The 25143-nt window shown below is 38.8% G+C and overlaps 2 protein-coding genes across 13 annotated transcripts in view; one reads left to right on the forward strand and one right to left on the reverse strand.

Annotated features, from left to right (window-relative positions):
* MED12L (mediator complex subunit 12L) overlaps positions 1-25143 on the reverse strand; it is a 330165-nt gene that overhangs the window by 134593 nt on the left and 170429 nt on the right. The gene's annotated exons all lie outside the window — the stretch shown is intronic.
* On the forward strand, positions 4425-9389 carry GPR87 (G protein-coupled receptor 87). The gene is made up of 2 exons (XM_039487300.1): positions 4425-4458; positions 8353-9389. The coding sequence occupies exons 1-2, from the start codon at positions 4425-4427 to the stop codon at positions 9387-9389; spliced, it is 1071 nt and encodes a 356-aa protein (XP_039343234.1).

The raw sequence follows: 25143 nt of genomic DNA on the forward strand, positions 1-25143 counted from the left end.
CTAGCGTCTCTCTCAATCACAAAACTCACTTTTATAAACAAAACCCTCCACAAATACTTCCCTCAAGTCTCTTAGTTTCCCAGGTGCAAACATTTGCCCTGAAACTTAGGCATTCAACTTTTCTTGACCTCTTAACAAATGACAGCTACAAACATTACCTGGTAACGCGTCATACAATGTGTATGCTATACTTAACTTGTATTTGAATGGAGTAATTGATTTTTTTACTATAATTTCTACAGCTCTCAAAAGTGTGCTAATCTCTTAACAATAAAAATACAAAGGCATGGTCTTGGATGATCCATTTTGGACATTACACAGCTAGTAAAAGTAACAAACAGTAGCAGTCAGGGGCCCCTAGAAGATCACAAAAATAAGATCATATGGTTACTCAGTTATGTTGCATGAACATCCCAAGAGTCCCATTAAAGATTGTTTGTTTTTTCCCCTTAAATGACAAATTAAGATTTCTTATAGACAACATAGAACAAGTGTATTATGAAGGACCTGAGCAGCAGAGGGGAAGGTAGAGTGGTCTGGTTCATGGATTGGACAGGACACTCCAAGCACAAGGGGCAGCACAGTGAAAGGCACAGGGATGGGAGGGGAAGAAGGAAACAAAGGAAGAATTGGGGCTTGCGCCAGTGGTGGAGTGGGACAAGGGTGCTTGCAAAAGTAATGTGCACAAATATACTGTATTACATTGCAACCTAACCTGTTTTCTTTTAAAAAACCTTGTGTATTAATGTTTTCCATTAAAAAGCTTGTAAAGAATTGGTTCTGTTAGGTAACAAAATGAACATACATACAGCCAGCCAATGATACATTTAATATTCAATCTCTTTTTTCCCCACTCTTTAAACACTTAGTTCACCTACAAACCAATGTGAATGGTGATGACTAGAATTGGAAAATGCAATATATCAACAAAGTTATACTGTAGTACTCAAGTTGCACATTTAAAAAAAATTTAAACAGATATTAGACTTATGACCTAACATATGCAATCTAGTCCAGGGAAAACAAAATTTGTAAGAAAATAGAAAAGTAGTGAATTAAAGATCAGGAAAAGAGCAATGAGATTTACAGATGCAGATTTCCCTCCACATATTTTCTAAAACTCTCTTCCTTGCGCTACATTTCCGAAACAGGTCAGGGAACTCAAAGCTGTAGTAATTAGAAACACTATTGACTCATCCCATATCTCCCTATGTAATCTCTTATAACCTCATACGAGATTTAAATCATAGGTTACATCTACCATGCACATAAACTAGTCTATCAACATTGGTAGTAAAAGATTGCATCATCTATGCAACAATATGTACTTAACCTACATTTATTGCAACTGCCAACCTTTTATTTTTACTGGCACTAACACACACACACCCCCCCAGCCAACCAGAGACAAACCACAAAAATGCTAAAAAGTTTGCTTTAAGGTCCAACTGAATAAAAGTGCAGGTTCTACTGAACCCTTAAGAGTGACAGCTGAATAGGTATGAAGGACCCATGGAATAGCAGGATTTTTACTATAGATGTACAGATATGCATAAGATGAGAGGTATGACATTGAATGGAATGAAATTGGACTAGGGGAGAAAAAAAACTAACTCAAGCTTAGATAACTGGCAATAAACAAGTGTAAGAAGGTGGAGATCAACCTTGTCCATCACAGAAATGCCATTTATATGGAAGAAAAAGGGTCTGTTTCAAGAGTGGACAAAGTCAGTCACCAACTAAATGAGACCCTGTAGTATTCCATCAAGATCTGCCCCCTTTTTATAGAGAGGAGAGGAAGGAGGAGACTCTTCATTTCCAAATCTAAGGGTGAAACAATATGTGGAAGAGTGTGAATTCTCCTGGGATTATTATATTTCTTCCCACACCATGAGCAGGATGACATTTCCTGTAATATGAGCTGCTTTAAAGCAAAGAAGTGAAGAAGTATACTAGGGTAAGAACATAACAGCCATACTGGGTCAGACCAAAGGTTCATCTAGCCAGTATCCTGTCTTCTGACAGTGGCCAGTGCCAGGTGCCCCAAAGGGAATGAACAGAACAGGTAATCACCAAGCGAACCATCCCGTCACCCATTCCCTGCTTTTGGCAAACAGAGGGTTGGGACACCATCCCTGCCCAACCTAGCTAATAGCCATGGATGAACCTATCCTTCATGAATGTATCTAGTTCTTTTTTGAATCCTGTTTTAGTCTTCGCCTTGGCAACATCCTCTGGCAAAGAAAGAGTTCTACAGGTTGATGGTGCGTTATGTGATGAAATACTTCCTTTTGTTTGTTTTAAACCTGCTGCCTATTAATTTCATTTGGTGGCCCCTAGTTCTCAAAGATAAGCATACAGTTCTTATTCATCAACCCCACCCTCCTACTGAGATACCTCATTACACATAAGTTGTCTCTCCTGACTAACACTTGTTGACTTGACAGAATTCCACCAAAGGCAAAGATGCCTTTTCTTCAGAACATCTATATGGAGCCTTAACTCTAAGCAATATGATTTCTTCACAACTGTACTACTTCAAAACATGTGCTTCCCTAACTAGACAGATAATCATTATCCAAAAACCCCATTAAATTGATAAGATGTGTGTGGGAGGGATGATCTTTTTGTTATGCATCTGTACAGCTCCTAGCTCAATTGGATCTTGATTGGAGCCTCTAGGTGCCATCACAATAGAAATAATCATAGTGAAGTTCATCAGATAGAGGAGTTCCCTTTAAGAGATTCAAGCCCTAGAGTTCCCAGAAGACAACGTTTTATCAGAGAGGTGTTACAGTCAAGACTTTCACTTCTGTAAAGTGTTTGTTGCTACTGCTTCCTGTCCATATTTTGGTACTTCCTATAACTGTTCTAAAATCAAAGGCATATAGACAAAAGGAATAAGAAAGTTTTAAACAGGAGAGGGATATTTATTGATTCTCTAAGGTTTGTTCCTGGCTGGCTTGTAGGAGGAGCAATTATAGGGTCCAGAGCCATAAGAAAGTCCAAGGTATTATTTCAAGAGAGAGGATACAGTAGGGCCTGAGCTACTTTGTCTGACAAACAGCGCTACAGGACTTGGAATTCCCTGGCTGACTACACTTTCACCATGCTCTATGCAGCTGGAAAAGCTCTCCTTGAGGACTGTATTACAGAGAATCCCTCATCTGATTGATGTTCTGGGCAAGAATTATCACTCTCTCTCTTTAGGACTCACTTATAAAACCCAAAGTCTGAACAGATGTAAGAGCTGGGATGCTGTCATTTTTGTCCCTGAAAAGAATTACCCCACACTAGCCACTTGTGGGGATAGGCCATGACTGTAACCCTGTTTCCAGAGGTGACTTGCTACAACTGCTATGAACTCAGTAAGTGAATGAGAGGCAAAAGGAGAGCATGTAACATTAGAGATGTAGGTTGCCGAGGGAGCACAGGAGGAATTGTTGGTGCTAGAGTCTCATCAGTAGATGCAGGTAAGCATGTCAGAGACCTAAGGATTGTAATACACCATACAAACCATAAGGAAGTGTGCAAAAAAAAATTAAAATTTCAAAAAAAAAAAAAAGATAAAACACACCACACTCCCTATATTAAGTCAAGAGCTAATGATATCACACACACTATATTTATATATGTATAACACCACAGATGTATACTGTGGCTGTGTATTACATTTTTTAATTTGAAAAATAAAAGATATTGCACTTAACATACATTTTTCTAAGTATTTTTCTTCACACGAGATATAGTCAGTATTTTACTCGGGTACCTTCTTTTTTTCCTTGCAGTTTATCCATAGAGGGCATATAAAGGTTTAATATGTTGAGACAGAAAGCCATTAGAAGATCCAGTGACAAGAGGAACAGCCCAAACTGGCCACCGGGAATTCCAAAATTGAGAACAGACTTAAGCATGTGTTCATCCAAGAAAGGAATGGGCATAAAGCCAAGGTTCTTCATCAAGACAGAAGATGTCCATTGCAAGGGCAGCTCATAAGGAAGGGAAACAATTGTTGAAGTAGCAACGAAGGGCATTTCAGTAGTTAGGACAACAGACTGAGCGAAGTGAGGTAGTTATGTTTGAATATTAGCATATGTCTGTACGTCAATCCATGCTGGGGTTCAATACTTTAAAAGATGCTTAGGTGTAGTGAGGGAAGTCAGGAGTAAAGAATTAGGAAATACTTCAATGGAAGAATACCTATAAAGTGTTCAGACAACCAGCTGTCTGTGTTCTCTGATCAGTTTGGTTTCTGAAAGGCTGGATGTTGCTGTTGCCCAAAAACTTCTGCTTATTTTTAATTATTTTTTATTTCCTGTATTTTTCAGAAGTTAAAGCTGGTATAGCCCAGGCTGAGTCCAAGGACCATGAACCCTGCCTCCCCTGAAAAGTATTTCAGTTGAAAACCAACATCAACAAAAATAATGGGGTTCAACTTGTCATTTGCAAAAACACCAGGTAAATTCGAAAGAATTCTCAAAAGTTGGAACTAACTGAGAAGAGTTCATAGTATCCCCTACTTGGAAGTAGTTACTATCAAGAGCAATATTTTTTAAAAATAAGTCCTTTAAAAAAAGGTTATCAAAGTATTGTCAGATATTTCCTCAATGGATTTCCAATCTCATTTAATACACCATAGAAGTTCAAGGTAGAGACAATTTTAAACAATATTATTTGCTATTATTTTTTAGAAGAAACATTGAGATAAATGAATAATTACAAAATTAAATGTTAGCCATTTGATCACAAATATTTGAGATTAAAATCCACAATGACTATAATTTTGTGCTTTGTGAATTTAAGTAAATTGCATTTCATATTTAGCAATTTAATAAGGGCCAAACAGAATTCTCATCTTCCTGATTCTGGGTGAATATATCATTTTAAATAAAAGACAATGTTCTGCTATGACAAAGAGCCAAAAGATAACATATAATTAAGATCAACAGTGCACTCCCAGTGGTAAGTATAACACTGGTAAGTATAACAGATAAACTCTGATTATACTGCACTTGCACAGGTTGTGTCAGCTAAATCTTTACACACCTACATAAGCCATGATATCAGCACTACAAAACATAGGACCTAATCCTGTGAGATGCTGAGCACTCAGCTCCCCCTTGGAGTCAAAGGGAGTTAATATCAATCACTACCTTAATATGACCTGGTCCGTAATTATTAATTTTAATAGATTGATACAAATATTCCTCTGTACAGTTAAAGTCCACCTTAATTAGTTTGCTAAATGCGCCAAAAAAATCTATTAGATTTGCCACTTTTCCTTATGGCCTATCTGCCATTCATTTATGTTCTTGCTCAGAATACTGTACAATCTATTCATTATTCTCAAAAAAAAGTATTTTAGGTCATAAATGTACAGTATTGTCTCTACAAATACTTAATTTTCCTTCCAACTTTTCAAAAGCAGCATTACAATTCTTTAAAATGTCCTGTTGCTGGTCAAAATAATAGGCACAGACAGGTGAAGGTACTGCACTTTGCCACTTCATCTGTGGGTACGTCCATACTACCCACCGGATCGGCGGGTAGCAATCGACTTCTCGGAGTTCGATATATCGCATCTAGATGCGATATATCGAACTCCGAACGTGCTCCCGTCGACTCCGGAACTCCACCACCGCGAATGGCGGTGGCGGAGTCGATGGGGGAGTCGCGGACTTCGATCCCGCGCCGTGAGGACGGGTAAGTAGTTCGAACTAAGGTAGTTCGACTTCAGCTACGCTATTTGCGTAGCTGAAGTTGCATACCTTAGTTCGACCCACCTCCCCAGTGTAGACCAGGCCTTAGTATGGCCTCAGGCACTTAACCTCTCTTGACTCAATTCTGGTTCTGCTCAGAGCAGATGCAGGTAAGCAACAGAAGTGGCAGAAAGCCACTCTATTCAGAGGCTGGTAAGTGGCTGCTTTGACCTCCATCGGGCTACTGTGGCACATGCCTAGTTGTCTATGGCGCTATGGACTATTCCAACAGCCAGGAACAACCGGAGCACAGAGATGGTCTGACTTACTTTTTATGAGGATGGGAGTCCTAGTGTGGCCACTGTGCTACACTTATGGACCTTACTCCTTACCCTTTACAACAAAAGAATTTCCCGGTGATTGGCTCCACTGTGTTTATGGCCTCTGCACCAGTGAGCACAACAAAGAATTGCACCCTCGGTATCTCAATCTCTTTCCATCTGTTAAATGGAAATAATAATGCCCCTAATCTGTCTGACAGCACTATTTTGATTAACAAATGCTAGTACAGTATTTTGGAGATTTAAAGTGCTATGCAGAAGTGTTTGATTATAATATAACAGCAAAAATAGGTCACAATTTCATTAAACAATGACAGTAAGATACCAGATCTATATCTGCAGGAAGAGAGTCCTTGCAGCAGAGAATAAACTTGTTAGCTGGGTAATTCCACCCAAATACCCTGATTACTTACCTAGTGGATCACACAGCCTTTTATATGGGTGCCAAGCCATCATTCCACCCACAAATTCTACGGCCTTGCACATCTAATGTAAATCTTGTGCCAATAGAAATCACCCATTCTCACACTGTCCTAGCTGAGCCCTGCAAGAACAGGGTGCAGCACGGAAGAGACTGACTCTCCTATGCAACTGAGGTACCCATTAGGATCACGCAATTTCAGTGCATTATTCCATTCAGGCTTAAACCCTAGCACTGTTCAGGCAGAGACCATCATCTCTCTTCCAATGGATCTTACACCAAGCATGTCTACTGAGAGGACAGAAAGATAGCACACTGTTTATTCCCTATTTCATGCCTCAGTGCACTCACTTACCCCACAAAAAATTAATTTAAGAGACAAACTCACCTTAGCTGGAATTTTGAACTGGGAATGTATTTTTAAGTGCAACAGTACACTGTGGTTTAAGCTATCACCGTAGATTTCTTAGCCAATGCAAAGTTATTACAAAAAAGTTTCATACACGTGTGCATCCCACTTCTTTTTTACTTTACAGCAGAATTTAACAGTGATTGCAAACACACATTTTCTTCAGAAATTATCCAACAAGTAACAGAAGTTCAATTACTATATTTCTTATACGAGAACTCTCCTTAGATTTTTGCTAATAGGGCAATGAAGGAAGTTTTCCTAAGCTATCCGAAAAATATTTGCTGTAGTAGCTCAGCTGCAGGAGATGAAAGCTTGAAGTATCAGGAAAGTTATCTTTAGAAAGTCCTCCATGCATTCAGTTTATACAAAATAGATTCATTCAAACCATGATTCTTTCAGTGTATTTCATTTGGCCTGCTAGTAAAAGTAAATAAAAGTAGTACACCAGTGAGAAACAAAATGGGGGCCCTTGACAGGGAGGAGAGAACTCCTCAACTCCAATTTCAGCACCTCACCCCGCTATCCTCTGTGGTCTAGACAAATCTCTTAGGATTCGATCCTACAAGCCCTTGCAGGGTGCAGAGGAGAAAAATCATTGACAGTACAAGGGTGCTCAGACTAGGGGTGCTGAGGGGTGCAGCAGCACCACCTGGCTTGAAGTGGTTTCCATCATACACAGTTTTGTTCAATGGTGTTCAGCACTCCACTATACAAATTGTTCCAATGCCATTATGACCGTACAACCCATGCTTGTGTGGCAGGTGCACCAGCCTCCATTGCTCAAGGCAAAGAAATATATATCACACCTCCATATGGCCGGGACTGTAGCAACATGCTTGAAAAAGCTTGATGCTTGAAAAAATGGATAGTCTGGCTAGAAGCTGATCTTTCAGAGCTTCACCTGCCCCCAACCTCACAAGACAGTGAAGCATACTGTGCCAAGCTCAGCAGCCCTCCTTCCTCTGAGCAGCTCCCTTAACCTTTCTGCCACCGTTTCTTAACTTGTCAATGTAGGGTTAATACTGGGGATGTATGGGATCCCTACCTCATATTGCGGTAACAGAGATGTAGGGATTTTTGTAACATGCTTTAAGGACCGAAGTATTTTATAGAAAAAGACAAGTATTGCTGTTACTAATTAAAGGAGAAAGTCAAAATGCATGATCAGTTTTAGCCATATTCATAGGTTTTTTTCTATCAAATTGCAGAACAGTCCTTATGTTCCAGCAGCCTGGAAAACCAATGCCTACAGTATTCTGATTTATTGTGGCTAACAAGTGCTATATGCTTTTATTTTAAAATGTATAATATTAAAGGATATTGTATTAAAGAAGTTGATGTTTTCTAAACTGGTTTGTCTGAGAATCATTTGGGCTCAGCCGAAGACAATAACATCACAAGCCTTGGAGAACAGCTGCTACAATCATTTATACAACTGTCAAAACATACTTACATTATTTCTTTCCATCATTCCTATAGATTATCACCTGGGCCAAGACGACGTTATTTCAACTAATTCCACAACAGGTCTACTTGGGAACTCCACACAAAATGAATTTACAACCATTGTTCTGCCAGTGCTTTACCTCATCATATTCCTGGCAAGCATCTTACTGAATGGTCTAGCGGTATGGATTTTCTTCCACATCAGAAACAAAACAAGTTTTATCTTTTACCTCAAAAACATTGTGGTTGCAGACCTCCTAATGACACTGACATTTCCATTTAAAATAATTCAAGACTCGAGACTGGGACCATTGCACTTTAACTTTTTTCTATGCCGATATTCCACTGTTTTGTTTTATGCAAACATGTATACTACGATTGTGTTTCTTGGACTCATTAGCATTGACCGGTATCTGAAAGTGGTAAAGCCATTTGGGGATTCCAGAATGTACAGTATTACTTTCACCAAGATTTTGTCTGTATGTGTTTGGGTTGTTATGGCTTGTCTAGCCTTACCAAATTTGATTCTCACCAATGAATATCCAACAAAGAAAAATATAGATGATTGCATAAAACTTAAAACTCCCTTGGGAGTAAAATGGCATGAAGCAGTCATTTATATCAATACCTGTATGTTTGTAGCAGTACTTATAGTACTAATAGGATGTTACATTGCTATATCCAGGTACATATACAAATCAAGCAAGCAATTTATTAGCTCATCAAGCAGAAAACGAAAACACAATCAAAGCATAAGAGTTGTTGTGGCTGTATTTTTCACATGCTTTCTCCCATATCATTTGTGTAGAATACCCTTTACTTTTAGCCACATAGATAAACTTTTAGATGATTCAGCACATAAAATTCTGTACTACTGCGAGGAAATGACACTTTTCCTGTCTGCATGTAATGTATGTCTGGATCCAATCATCTACTTTTTCATGTGTAGATCATTTTCACGAAGGCTGTTCAAGAAATCAAATATGCGAACCAGGAGTGAAAGTATCAGGTCACTTCAAAGCGTCAGAAGATCAGAAGTTCGCATATATCATGAATACACGGATGTGTGAGGTTATCCTCACAGAGACTTTTGTTCATTTGCAAGAATATATTTGTAAAGCATGTAAATAATAAAATAACCCTTTTGATTATCTGTATGCTTGACATATATTTAGCCAAACAAAATCTGAATATGCATATTAATTTAGTAATGACCAGCGGTTTACTTCTTATTCACTTCAACTTTTTAATAGCTATCCTTAATTTAAAAAAAAATTACACTGAAAGACCAGGATAACAGACTCTAATATTCACCAGGTTGTAGTTTTTTAGGCCACCAGAAAGCAGCAGCATTTATGTACCTTAAATTACTGACTAAGAGCAATCTCACTATCCCATAGTTATTATTATTCCTTCTGGCTTGAAGTTTGTTTAATTAGCTCCACTGACTATCCCACTTAAAAATTAGAAGGAAAATGTTTAATATCAACCTTTATTCTCATTGAATCCCTGCCTATACTCGGCACTTCTCTGTAGAAACGAGCAAGACACTAAAGGCAACATCTTACCCTAACCCAGTTAAAGGGAGGTGCAAGAAGGTGGGCAGTACAGAATTCCCAGCTCGCACTGCTAGTACTAAACCAGATGGGTCAGTGGGATTAGAGGCAATATGTTCCTTATTGCAGCTCAGAAACAGAGCAGAACGTGCACAATCTTGGCTGCCTGCACATATGTATGATGGCTGGACTAAGAGCATGCCCCGGGCACATCTGGGGGATAGAGCACCAGCAAGTACATTTCTATCTGAGATCTTAAGATGATGATAGGAAGGAATCAGGCCTGGATCCTGGGGTGACAGATAAGAGGCTCCATATGTTGTATTTTCACCAAACAATAAGTACAGCATTTTGCCCCTGAAGTACAGCTGAGGAGTCAAATTCTTTTTAGCCAGCTAGCAGGGAAATAGCTATAGGGAGGGGATGGTTTTATCTTGCTGGAAACTAATTCCTGTGCTGGTGTGCGATACTCTAAGTCTAATTCCTGCCTCCAGCTTTTTTTTTTTTTTTTTTTTAATTTTTAAATGCCTCAGATCAAATCATACAATGAAATAAAACTAAAAATATTATACTTCCCTCTGTGCTAGACATACTGCTATATTGTATGACACATGAAAGAAGACTGTAATAACTTCAGCTCAGTGCTAAGAAAGTTAGTTATGTATGCAAGAGGTGCAGGATTAAATTTTAATGGATCAAAGGTTTAGCAACAGATTCCGCTTAGTATACAAGTAGACAAGTTACACAGCACCATCTAGAGGAGACACCTTTTTCTATTTTCAATATATCTAGCTCTCCAAGATTTATAAAGTGACAATCACAGTATTATCTAGACTCAAACCTACCATCTGAATCAAACAAATAGAGCTTTTCATTTCATCTTGATTTATGGATTTCAGACTGATGACCTAACTTAATTTTGTGTCTGTGGTTTTTTTTTAAACAAGGAACGATTATAGCAATAGACTTAAAAAAAAATACATTTCCCCAGTTGTCCCCACACTCACCCCCCAGACTTTACTGAGAAAAGCACAATAAAGATGTCATGGTTGGCAAAAGAAAAGATTCATTTGAAACAATCGCTTCTACTGAAAATCGATGTATGAATGTTTGAACACTAAACAAAAAAGTTGCAGAGGTTTCACACTGTTACCTTATGTGTGCATAGTACAGCATGAACAAAAACTTAAGAAACTGCTCCTGTGAGGTGCTGAGCAACTTAACTCCCAGTGATGACAATGAGAGCTACAGAATCTCAACAAACGTACGATTGGACCCCACATTTTCAAATCATTCACAGAAAAAGATGGCACTCTCTTCTTTACTATACTTTTGTCTTGTAAAATGAGTACAGCGTCTATTTCGGCATACAAGGGTCTAGATATATGCTCACACACACATGCATTTCAAGCTCTAGATTTTTTTGGCGAAGGCAAAATATAATATCGTGCATGCAAGCAGGTGAAATTCACCTTTTGGAGAAGAGCTCCCATAATGCCCTCTGTGCCATGGGATACACATATTGTCCCTTCACAGGGGCTATTACTCCAAACTGTGAAATACATGTGATCCAGAACAGTATAACAATGGATGCGTAAGGAAAGAGCTGAGATAATTCGTGGGTGATAGGGAGAGGGAAGCTGCACAGAGCATCAATTAGTGTATTAGAACGTGCCAAAATGAAGGGTGCTAACTAATGAATTATTCCAGATGATTGAAAAATATGTGGGGAATCCTTTTAAGTTGAACCCCACACAAACTTTGTGAGCCAGCACTTTTTACCTTGAATGGACACCGACAAGCCTTACGTTTGTGAACTGGTCAGTCCATCATTTAATTCAGATGGTCCACATTCTAAAGTAACAATGCTCTTAAGGGTACATTTCCAAAGCAATGTACAGGGTTTTAGCCACATGACACATATTGACTAACATATTATCCCCATACTAAGTAGTATGAGCTACTTTTAAAATGCAGTCAAAACAGCAGTGATCTTACCTACCAATTAACAATTTGAAATAATTAGAAAAGGGTAAGTATACAATGAATCTCAGAGTTATAAGGAATTACTATATTGCATATTGGGATACAATGCTCACAGACGCATTCTTCAATGAGGGTTAAAATGTGGCTAACAATAATACATCATAATTTCTCCTTTATCATATATTTTCAGCACTATTGATATTCTGATTTATAAGCTTCTTTTGCATTTTTCCCATATGTTTAAATCGCTAGTGCCATTTTATTACTGAGAGATAGAGTATGACAAAGAGGCTGTGTAAAAATTAATAATCCTGATGAGACAAAACACCTAAGCTTAAGTTTACTTTGTGGCTAGAGAAGAAGCAAGTTTGGAACAGGGGGAAACACATATATGCATAGATAAAATGAGCTCTGTAAAGAATGAATGGAGAATTTAAAATGGGGGCTTGGGTTTTTTAAATGACAGAATTTTTGGAATTTAGAAAGCACACAGACAGTTATAAGTTATGGAACAGACTTCATATCTAGATCCTCCTCCTTTGGACAGTCTTCATTTTTTCCTCAGTATCTCGACAGTTATTTGTTAGGAATTCCAAGCCTCCCTTGAAAACTTGTTTAATTATCTACAAATTTCTTTCTATTCAAAATAAAATTTTCCTTCCTGTTCCATATCTGCCAATTACTGAAAATAATCCTCACCCAGACTCCCTACCACATGCACACTTCTTTTGTGAACTACTTGTACATACTCAAAGACCTTCATAAATCTTCGCTCTTTTCTGCAGGCTATCCTAATTAAATTTTCTTTAATCTCTCCTCAGAGGTCATGATTAGTTTTTGCCCTTATGAGGATCCTCTAATTTATCAGTGTCAAATTCTGAAATACAACTCATCACAATCCTCTCTAACACTAGCCAGTATACTCCCATTCTAAATTTGTACAACTGATTCATCCTCCTCAGATGAACAATGCTACATTTGTCCTTCATGAATCTCATTTTATTGATCACATCTCCCATTTCGCTAGTTTATCAAGTCCATGCTGAATTTGTATCATCCTCTAAAGTGTTCTCTGTCTTTCCCATGCATTTCCTACCATGCTAATTAGTTTGATCTGTGTTCATTTTCTATGCTTTTTTAAAAAATGCTTGATGTTCACAGCATTATTCAATATCCCATATCAAGATAATAGCATACTGTGTCATTAAATTAACTTGCTTTTTATTTGTTTAGACAACTGTATTATCCACTTCAAACAATTCTGCCCAAACTCAGTTTCTCAGGAAGAATACCATACCTTGGGGAATGATGTTGAATACTTTACTCAAGTCAATAAATACCATATAACACTGACTCTTTTTCTAGATAATTGATGAAATAGATACAGTTATTTTGGCTCATCAAGAACAGACTAAACAGAGTAGACCTTCAAAAGTACCTGATAAACCTACCCTCAGAGACTGCACACTAGCAGATGAAATTCAGTACTGAGAAGTAAAACAAAATTTAAAAAAAGATGCAAGGTTGTAAGAAATCATTTGAACTACTCATATCCAGGAGTACTAAATTAACTAATCACTCAAAGAAACCTAGAGGCCATTATGGATAGTTCAATGTAAACATTTTGATTCAAAAGGTAAACAAAATATTATAAAGATAGGATAGAAAATAATACTATGTCATCACCTAAACTCCTGGAATACCCTCACCCTTGTTCAGTTCTGGTCACGGTCTAGCAGAAATAGGAGTTTAAAGATAAGCAACACAAATTATTAGAGGCAGAGAGAGTGGAAAGATCAGAAATGTTACATTAGTGAGGAGACTAATTAAATGGGACCTGACAGACTTATACAAAATAATGGTACCGGGAAAGTAAATTGCTAGTTTTGTTTACCTTCTCTCATGATATGAGGACAAGGGAGCATTCAAAGGAACTGAAAAGCAATTTAGAAGCAATAAAAAGAAATACTTTTTATTAAAATGCCTATGGAACTCATTGTCACGACATGACTGAAGTCAAAAGCTTAGCAGAATTCAAAAGATATTAAACATTTGTATAGATAATGAGAACACTCAGAGTTTTACATTTAGGAGTCAAAATGGAAAATCAAACATAGCTGAACTCTCCCAAACTATACTTATAGGAGATGCTTCCCACAGTACTATGAGCAGATGTTCCAAATGCAATCACATATGATGTCTGGACTCAGCTCCCATTTTGTGTGGTCTGAATACACACAGGCTCTGCTAGGCTACTGCTTGGCTTTGTCTCAATGAGGCCTGTATGCTCCTTTGGGCTTCTTGATATTAGCTCTCCCTTGCAGGGTTCAGATGCTCTGCTAGGTAACTTGGCATTGGCTTTTTTTGTTTGTTTACTGTGGGGAAGATCACTAGTGGTACCTCCTAAGCCCCCTCACTTATAATGTTGAAATGAGGCATTAATCACAGTACATTGTGCAAATCTCTATAATTTGATCCTCCTCCTTTCCTACCTGCTTGTGAGCAATGATATAATTAACAGTGTGGACATTTAATGTATCATCATCATTGAGGAGATGAGTTAGTACCCATGGAGATTAACAGTACACTTCTCAGAGGTATTGTTCCAGGTTCTGCAAATGCAGGCAGAGATCACTAAAATCATTGACATTAGGGCACATTTTTGAGGCTCTCTCAGCAAATATCTAGAGACTTTTAAAAAAAAAAGAGCTTAAGTTCTAGAGAACTAGAAGCCAGCATGAAAAGGGTGCCAGAATGCTGTACCACTGTTTACTAACCCAATCAGAGATCTGGCATTTAGACAGGATATAAAGTCCCATACTTCAGCTGAGAAGTCAACCACAAACTTTGATTAGGAAGAAATGTTCTTCTATGAGGACACAGTTGTCTACTACAGGGTTTCTTGCATTTTCCTCTGAAGCATGTATCAGAGATACAATACTAGATATAATGAAGCACTGATTTGATCCAGTATGGTAATGCCTATGCATGTGTGTCACATTCCCTCTTTCCTCCCCTGACAATGAAGAAAATCAAGCAAGTTTGACGATATTTGGCTATTACAACTCCAGGTGCCAGACAGCGTAACAGGTTTTGACAAACGGGATCATTCTTCTTTTCAAATTAATTGATTTTATTATGACTACTGTTCTGTAATGCAGAAACAATTGTTGGAGTGATTTTGGTTTGGACACAGTACTTTATATATATATATTTTTTCTTTTCTAAATTGCTTAATTCCCATTTGACAAATGATCAAACCAACACAGTAATACCAATAACCTTATCTGCGGGCACACAGAGTTAGCAGCAGACCTGGCATTACAGTTAAGAAGTTACCGACTCTTTTTTGTACTTAATCCACCAGAACAACCTGCCTTTCATTACTAGTTCATGGTCTTACCAGCTGAAGGACTAAGGCCTTGTCTACACTACCGTTTAAGCTGACATAAGTTGCGTCGCTAGGAGTGTGAAAAAACCACCCCCCTAGTGATACAACTTACATCGACTTAAAGTGGTGCCTACACTACACCATGTTGACAGGAGACGTTCTCCTGCTGACATAGCTTTTCCTTCTCATTGAGGTGGAGTAATTACGTTGACAGGAGAGAGAGCTCTCCCATCGACGTGACGCGTCTTCACCAGATGCGCTAAATCGGCACTGCTGCATCGACAAAGCAGTGCTGATTTAGCATGGTAGTGAAGACAAACCCTAAGTAAAAAACAAAACAAAAAACCCAGCAGTAGTAATTAATTACCTGGGCAGTAGAGCTAATTGAAAGAAAATTTTGTTCCTTTTTTCAATTTGAAAATTTCAAAATTTTCTCTGCCAACTCTACCTGGCAGTGATTACTAACATCACTGCGGGTTGTTTACAGTAATTACTACTTCAGTAACCATCTGAAGTGTGAAACTGCTTAAACAGCAGTATTTCACATTGTCAATACAGGCACTGTAGCCCCCCACCCCACCCCCTTTTTTTTTTTTAAGTGCTACTATGTAACTTTATGAAACACTATCATCATAATGGGAAAAAGTAGCAGTCAAACTAAATTTGGCTACTAGGAGCAAAAGGGATCTGCTTGTTTGCATCAAGTTCAGTAAACTGTGTAATGTTTATGTGAATTTCCTCTTCTGCAATCATATGTATTTCAGTGAGAATTAAAGCAAATTGGTTAGAGTAGAAGCAGTTTGTACAAAAATATCACCAGTCTAAACAGAAACCAATAGATTACAGGCCCCTATTGTTGAGTGTTCTGAGCGCTGGTAGTTTAAATGTATCTTGTGCAGTGCACTTAAACTGCACAATCAGAAGGTGGCAATAGTCCACCATGCATTTGCTTTGCTCTACCAAAAAAAAAATCACCTTTTTAATGTAGAAATTACATCTGGTTGACAAATCTGACAGAACAAATTTCTCTTAGGAAAATGCAGTTTCAGCAAAATCTAAGTTTTATGGGAGCATATCTATATTTCAGAAAAGTTTTTGACAGGAAAAAGTCAAAACAATTTAAGCTCTCTCATTTCATTTCTACAATGCCAAAACATTCATTTTGACTTTTATATTAATTTGTTTATGTTCATGTGTTATTTATATTACATACATTTAAAATAATAATGTTAAAACATAATATAAAGTATCAGAATGAACTATTGCAGAATTTCCTTCTCACTAAAAATTTCAACTTTTCATTCTGATTCAAAACTCAGACAAGTTTTGAAATATCTGAATTTCCCACAAGAAAGAAATTCCATATTCCTATCAACTTTAGTAGAAACTGAGGCGCACAAGAAATTTAAGGCCTGATCCTTTAACAGGATCTGACTAGTATAGACCCTTTGTATCCCACACAGGTGTAAAGGTCCATGCTAGCAGATCCTGTGGAAAGATTTGGGCTTTAAAGACAGGTGTTTACCTTCCACATTTCTTTATAATATTAACAAGAGTTATAACTGAAAAAAAAGTGCAAGGGCTTGATTTTACAAGATAAGCAGCATACTTCTCAGCTCCACATCAAAGATCAAGTTCATGCCCAAAGACTGCAACAGAAACAGGAAAAGAAGCTACACTGATTAATTTATTCAACATCTGATCTACTATGATAGAAATAAACAAGGCAACATGCAGTAGGAGTACCCTTTGTTTCACAGTCTGAATAGTAATAATCATAATATTGTTTAAATTGTTTACCAAGCTGTGCTGAACAATTATAGTTTTAATGTTATACGTATACATTTCCTTTATATCTTGTTTCACAAAACCTTCCTATAGTGATCTCCTCATCTCTTATGTCTTTGTGTTTTTCTGTCCCACATTATACCATGTTTATAAGGGCCCAAATCCTCCATGCACTTTCTGTTAGGCACAGTGCCTGTCTCATTCACTGAATACCTTCCAACTTCTCGCTCTTATAGAAAATAGCTCCCTTACTAGACAACCCTCATTCTTCCTGTGCAATGAATAAGGCAGGTGTCCTGTGGAGAAAAAAAGCATGTGATCACATCATTAAAGACTGCATTATAATGTATAGGCAGAATAGGGAATGAATTAAGGTTACACAGGCAGCCTTAATTCTGGCACTTCCCATCTTTTGAGTGCTTGACCGCAATCTTAATTATGTTCTTTTAACATAGAATGCATGTACTTGTGTGTAATTTCCTAGTTTATTAAAACAGAAAGTGAAAAAAAATTCCATCATGTGGAATCATATTGATACCCACACACTGACCTCTGCCACTTGCACTAATGGAGGAACTGATTCCAGTTGTTGTAAGTTATCTTTTATGAGGACCAGCACTAGAGGGGGATGAAACATTTTACCAGATATCTGTTGATAGCAGAGGAATGGTGAGACTGAGGAATCCTGAGTTCCATTCCAGGCTCTGGATAGGATCATACAGTAGAGAGCAGAGACTCCTCTGCCCATTTCCCCTAACCTTGACCCTTCTGCTGACCTCCTCCAACCTTGTCCCTGTGCTGCCTCTTCCTCATCCCTGGCTTCTTGTCCCAGTCCCATTCTCCTGGCCTGCCTATTACCACTCTTCACTCCTCAAGATTTTCATCCATGTCCCACTCTCCTTGCCCAGCTGGTCCTTGCCCTCTGGCCTTCACATCCAATCTGCCTCTTCCTTTCCCTCCCACTGGCTCCCAGACCTAGTCTCCCTCCCTGGGCTCCTCATCCATTCTCTGTTTTCCCCATTGTCCTTCCTTGGCTCCTTATCCCAGTCTCTTTTCTCAGTCAGTCTCAGTCTCCTCCCCTTCCCCAGCTCCTCACCCAACCTTAGTGTTCCCAACTTGCTCCCAGTCTACCTGCCTCCACAGACACACATTTCCCTCACTAGTTCCCAAGTCTAGCCTCCTTGCCCAGCCAGTTCCAGCCTTCCCTCTCCCTGGCCTCAAGTCACCAACCTCCAAGCTTCCAGGCTCAGATTCCTTGTCTCAGCTTTTGTCCCCTCAGCATTTGAATCAAACTTCCTCCTCCATGTTGTCTGGGTGCCAGCAAGGTAGGTCATCAATAGCACAGGAGAAATAGGCTCCCTGCTCTCAGTTCCACTGTCTGGTCCTACCCTAGCCCAGAACAGCCACTGCAGGGCAAGTCTGGCTTCACTGAAGTATCTCTGAGATGGAGCATGCACTGTCAACACAGGTAGGAGCTGAGGGGATTGAGCACACTCAGTCTAATCACACATAGGAGACTCTGAGGGCATGGAGTATGCTCAGTGGGGATGGAACATGCACAGTCCAGTCACACACACAAGCTTTGAGAGACTTGACCGTGCTCTGATCTTCACAGATTTTAGCTGCTAAAAAATCTACGATGTTTTTACTGAGCATGTACCAACTGACTTTTTAAAGATTTATAACCCAGCCAAATTTGGGCAGATTTTCACAGGGATGCAAGAAGCATCTTCCTAATGCAAAGGCCATCCTCCTGCCAAATTTCAAGTCCCTGCTCCAAAGAAAAGGTACTCTAGAGTTCTTCAAAGAAAGGACACTAGAATATTTTTAATATGGAGTAAAATAATATATTTTCCCTAGCCTCATTCTCAGAAACGGCTGAAGCATTTTTGGAGAAAAAAACAAAGACGAAAAAAGTCATCCTGACACAGATATCTGGCATGGAAAATCTCAGCTCAAGTGTTTGAACTCTGATAAAGTTCTAAGAAACTGAAAAGCAGGGTCCTTTATGGGAAGCGTTGGGCAATATTTACAGGAAATATTATCAGCCTCCACATATACACAGGTCATCAACAGCACATATACATTACATTTATTCTTCTTCTCTCTCCTTCTTTGTCCAGGAACAGAGAAGATTAGATGATCGTATGATGGCTAAGGATCTGGTACCCACTTGCTTGTTGATAAAAGCCACTGCCAAATTATTGTAAAACATAACCCTTTACATCTCATCTGATCAGGATTTGAGTTAAAGCTCTTAGGACAGAGCTGTTTGGCCAACTGACACTTTATTTGAGGTCTGTTCTTCCATTAACCTTGGATTAGTTTGTTCCCTAAATGAGCTTCCCTGTTCTTGGAGATGGCAAAAGATTTTCTTCACTAAACTTCTCCAATTCTGACAGTCTGTGACCTTCTAAGTACCCTTTGTCAACAGGACAAGGGAGTGCCAGGATGATGAGTCCTGGAAATTTAGAAAGTGCCGGAAAAGACATGTGGAATTTCACTCAAAACAGTATGCTAATGCAAGAGACCAATGTTCTGATCCAAGACCTCAGTCCTCTGATAGACATGACTGGAGAGCAAACCTTGTGCCCATCAACTTCTGAATCCTGTCCTCCAGTAGAAATAAACTTCTGTGGAGATTGAGATCCATGACAAGTCCTAGCAACAACAGACTGTGTGGAGTCATTCAGCTCCTAGTAGTGCTGACTAATCCATGCTGTTCCAAAACAGAATCTGGGCTATGAGACAATTACTTGAAGGCCTTTTCCAGGCAGTGTGTTCCAATGACCAGGTCATCTTAGAATGGGTATACATGAGCTCTTTTCTGGCTGAGGAAAATACAATGTTAACTATACTTTAGAAGACATCCATTGTGAGAGGCAGATGGGCAACAGAGAAGCGGAATACCAGTAACAGTGTCTGTAGCACATAAAGTGGAGATATCCCCTAAGGGGAGATTAGATAATAACCTGGAGATACTTGCTATGAAGAACACCTGACAACAGAGAAATTCAAATTTCCTTTTGGGAATTGCTGCTAACATGGTTTTAACTTAGACTCATAGAACTGGAAGGGACTGCAGGAGGTCATCTAGTCCAGTCCCCTGCACTCAAGGCAGGACCAAAGAATGTGTCAGAGGCAGTCCAGGCTCAAAGCTCTCCATAGAAAGACATACCAAAGAGATTTAACAGAAGTAACTAGTTTATCACTTGTATTCTGTTACTTGTGGTGTTTTGTTTAATGTTTTTGTTTCCTCTCTCTAATAATAATAGCAGGCATGGTTAATAATTGTGATTATTTTGCTTGATTTTCATCAAGGTCTCCTAAGGTATGTAAAAGAACCACAGTAACTAAAATAGTGGGAGTCACACCCCCTAAGACAGAATCATAGATATGTAGAGCTGGAAGGGACCTTGAGACATCATCTAGCCAAGTCTTCAGTGCTGAGACAGGATCAAGTATACCTAAATCATCCCTCAGCAGGTATTTATCTAACCTGTCCTTGAAAATCTCCGACAACACTCCTGCTAATACATTCCAGTATAATATTAGCCTGTTTTGTAACTGCCACACATTGGCTCATATTCAATTTGTAAAGCACAGTAACCACCAGATCCTTTCCAGCAGTACTATTGCCTAGCCAGTTGTTCCCCATTTTGTAGATGTGCATTTGATTTTTCCTTCCTAAGTGTAGTACTATGCACTTATCTTTATTGAATTTCACATTGTTTTTTCAATCCAAATCTCCAAATTGTCAAGGTCATTTTGAATACTTATCCTGCCCTCTGAAACAATAGCAACCCCTCCCGTACACAATATTTTGTTATACACAAATTTTATAAGCACACTCTCTACTCTGTTATCCAAGTCATAAATAAAAATATTGTATTAGACACAGGACTGACCCCTGCGACACCCTACTACGTATGCTCCCCCAGTTTGACAGTGAAACATTTGTAACTACTCTTTGAGTACAGTTTTTCCTCCTCCCCCGTTATTAATATTCATTTTGCTAAGTATCTGGTCACCACTGACCTATCTATTAACCTGATTTTTTTCCCCGTGAGATTACAAATTTGATTGATAAAAGTAATCTTGTTGATGTCATATACTTAGATTACTGTAAGGCATTTGACTTGATAGCTTGCAACATTTTGATTGAAAAACTAGAATGAAAAAATTAACATGGCACATATTAAATGGATTTAACTCTAACTAACAGACAAGTCTCAAAATGTGACTATGAATGGGGAATCATCACAAGGATGTGTTTTTAGTGAGGTCCTGCTAGGTTAAGGGATGACCTGATTACAGTCTATAAGGACCTACATAGAGAGAAAAATATTTGATAATGGGCTCGTCAATCTAGTAGTGAAAGGTATAAACACAATCCAGTGGCTAAAAGCTGAAGTGGAAGACAAATTTAGATTAGCACAATTTACCAAGGGTCATGGTGGATTCTCCATCAATTACAATTTTAAAATCAAGATTGGACAATTTTCTAAAATATATGGTCTAGGAACTATTTTGGGAAAGTTCTATGGCCTGTGTTATATAGGTGGTCAGACTAGATGATCAAAATGGTTCCTTCTGGCCTTGAAATCTATGAATCTATAAAAAAAAAATAAGAAAGACTGAAGCAAAATTTACGTTAAACACCTCAGCCTTCTTGATGTCATGTTATTAGCTCTCCTTCCCTGCTAAGTACTTGACCTACAGAGTCCTTCACTTTTCTCTTTCTTCTAATGTATTTATAAAACCTCTCCTTATTGCTCTTTATGTCCCTTGCTAGTGTAACTCATTTTACGCCTTTGCCTTTCTGATTTTGTCCCTACATGACTGTGCTATTCTTTTGTACTCATCTTTAGGAATTTGTCCATGTGTCCACTTTTTCTAGGATAGTCTCATGAATAGCCTGTACCAATAATTCCATCTTTTAATGTTGATTTTCCCTGATTTGGTAGTAAGAGAAACAAATAATAAGAGATTTCTTGGGCTTCTGCCTCAGAAAACATTGAGCTAATAGAATTAAAAACACAGAAGGGAAGATGTTGAAAACTCAAGTGTGTAAGCATTTGAGGACAGGAACCCACCGTCTTTTTTGTTTGGATTGCAAACAGAACACTGTGGACACTTGAAGACTGAGCTATTAACATTTAATGTAAGGGAGATACAGAGCTGGCTGTCTCCAGAATGCTACCTGCTCTTCAACTTATGTCGTCTCTCTAGTCCTCCCAAAGGTTTCAGAAAGATCTTGAATAGCATGTGGCAGCCTTGTGCCTTGTGGGACTCAACAGGTGAGGACCCTAGTGGTAGAGGAACAACTGCCCATAACTCTTCGGGCTCATTCAGAGAAGATAGACCAGAGTCATTTCAAGGTGTTACCATTCACCCTTGCAGCCTCTTGGGGGTTGGAGTGTTTGATGAGCTACTGTATCAAATACTGTGGAGCAATCCAATAGGAAGAGGACGTACGTACATCCATCACCAATGGAAGGGAAGTGGTCATCTATCAGAGCAACAAGTGCTGTCTCAGTACCATGCCCTGGCCAGAAACCTGATTGGAATAGGTCCAGGATGTTGACAACAGAGGGTAGAACAGGAGATCATTTCTGGCTAGCTTTTTGATTAGTCTGCTAAAGAAATGGAAGTTGGAACCTGGGTAATAACTTCTTCACAAGGACACTAGAAATGCAGATAGGTTTCCTTAACACTGGCCAGACTATTGCACAATGTGGGTGATAGGACTCCACCAGAAGCATAGAACACAATCTTTACCAGAGGCTGAGGCTGCAGAGGCAGCAGTGACCCGGCATGTGGTCAATCAGAGGTTAGGGCAGTTGAAGTGGAATGGTGGATTAAAGTCTGCAAACAACAGGGATGAATAAGCCCGGAGCAAGGGGGCCCTCCCCACACAGGCAGACAGAGGAGGACACTCAGCTGCTGCTCCCATTCCTGTCTGCTCCTTTCCAGGTGGGAATTTTGTGAAGAATGGAACTTTTCACACCATTGTGAGAGTGCCTTTTGCAGGGACCAAAGTCACATCACTTGCAATAAATTCAAGAGTATTTGCAGCACTGATTCTAGATTAAATTAGAGGGACAGTAGGCAGAAAAAGCATGACATCAAAGGGGAATAGCTAGCATCATGTAAAATGCATGACATCTGGCAGGTACACGCACTTCACATGGACCACCTTTCCTGAGCTGGGTCTGCAAAACCTCTCTTCATTCAAATCCCTCCTAGAGACTCATTTCTTCTGCAAGGCCATCCTTGGTCACTGAGACACGCCTAAACTTGGTAAGCTCGATGGAGCAGGTATCATGGGGTTGTTGTACTGAGAGGTGCCCAACACACTTTTGGGCACTGTTAAAATAATTAATAGGAAAAGTTAAGAGACCCATTAGTAGAGTAAAGATTTAACAAAAGCTAATATTGAAATACTTTATTAAATTCTTGATCTAACCTAAAACTTTACAATTCAAAAAGCTACAGCTCAAAAGGTTCTATTTATCTCAAGAAGTCAAACAAACCTTTGGGATCTATTTCTACAGCCAGCTGAGCAATTCAGCTGGAGCTCATCTGGCCCACATAATGCATTACTAACTAACAAGTCTTCTGTTGTGATTATTCTCTAAAACTATTTAGTTTGGACATCTTGCCTTAATCCCCCCAAGAGAGCTTTAGCCAAAGACACATCACATAATAATTGTTTATAATGCAGAAATATTCAGATTAAGGAGGGAGGGACTGGCTGCATAGCTAAAGGGGTTTGGTAATGGGATATGGAACCTTAGGACAGATCAGAAGTGACAGATAGTTGCTAATACATGACAGCTTTTTGGTTGCCTGTGATACTTGAGTTTGGGTATCTCAGTTTGGTTCCTAGCACTACGGTTCTACATTACAGAACTAACACCATAACTAACACCCTAGTTGGCAACCCCAGCAGACAGGTGAAGGACTCTATGGGCAGGAGAATTAAGTTCCTCTCATACCTAGAGATGGCCCTAGCAGGTGAGGGCTGAGGAATATTGGTGGGGCAGTGTAGAGAGATTTTCACCATCCCACATCTGTGCTGTATACGTTCTGTGGATAGACAGTGGAGTTCAATCTTAAGAGCTGTCAATCCGACACCCTTTCACACGCACTACATTGGCACAAAACTGAATTTTTAAAGCTACAATCATACATACCCCTTCCCACTTTTAAAAAATGTTAGACTTAAATGGACAAAAGTAGAAAAATAAAACATGTAATTCTTAAACTGTCCATAGTTTGTTAGATGTTGCAGGGAGTCGTGACATTTCTCACTGTTTTTTCTCTAACCCTTTGGAGACAGCGGACATATCTGTAGATCCACTTAAGTATCCATTTGGCTAATAGTTTGGAAAATGTCAATGTTAGCACAATGGGAATGGAATGACCCACTGATTTGTACAGCTGCCTACGGTCATTTCAGCAGGCTCAAAGTGGATGCAAATAGTTGAGACTTCCCACCCTCCCTCAAAGCTGACCCTTGGGCAATTCTATTTCTCTCTCTCCCTTTTTTAAATACACAATAAGTTATTTGTGAATAAGGGAATATTTTCAGCCTTAACTGTGAATTTCTAGGCTTTTGCCTATTTAAGCAATACCCTTATAATTAACTAAAAATGCCCACAGTTCATTGTATGTTGGAGTGTGATTTATTTTTAAAGGTGGACTCTCTACTGGAAGTTACAGAGCCTGAGACTATGTTTTGCCCTCTAGAATTAAAGCAAACAAACATTTAATTAGTCAGCATGACTTAGTTTAAATTAGGTCTGTGTTATTTTAATCTTCCTTGATTTACAGAAACTATGCTGGCTGAATGGCTGTTTTACACATGAGAACTTACTCCATTCCTGTGAACTTTTTCCTTCTTAGGATACTGATGGAGCGCTGCAAATTATTTACTTACCTGACATTTTAATGACTACATTAAAAGCACCCTTTTAACCAAAATAACGTAGAAATCTAAATTATGTTCGACGATACTATACATCTTGAAATGAATCCTATCCTATTCACATTGGCAGCAAGTATGCAGAACAAAAACACAGATGACATTTCTTTTAA

This window comes from Mauremys reevesii, linkage group 9 (assembly GCF_016161935.1).
Source record: "Mauremys reevesii isolate NIE-2019 linkage group 9, ASM1616193v1, whole genome shotgun sequence".
Lineage (NCBI taxonomy): Eukaryota > Metazoa > Chordata > Testudines > Geoemydidae > Mauremys > Mauremys reevesii.

Coding starts and splice junctions, on each gene's coding strand:
- GPR87 (XM_039487300.1), top strand. CDS start 4,425: ATGGGGTTCAACTTGTCATTTGCAAAAACACCAG. Junction 4,459..8,352: donor GTCATTTGCAAAAACACCAG/GTAAATTCGAAA, acceptor TCATTCCTATAG/ATTATCACCTGGGCCAAGAC.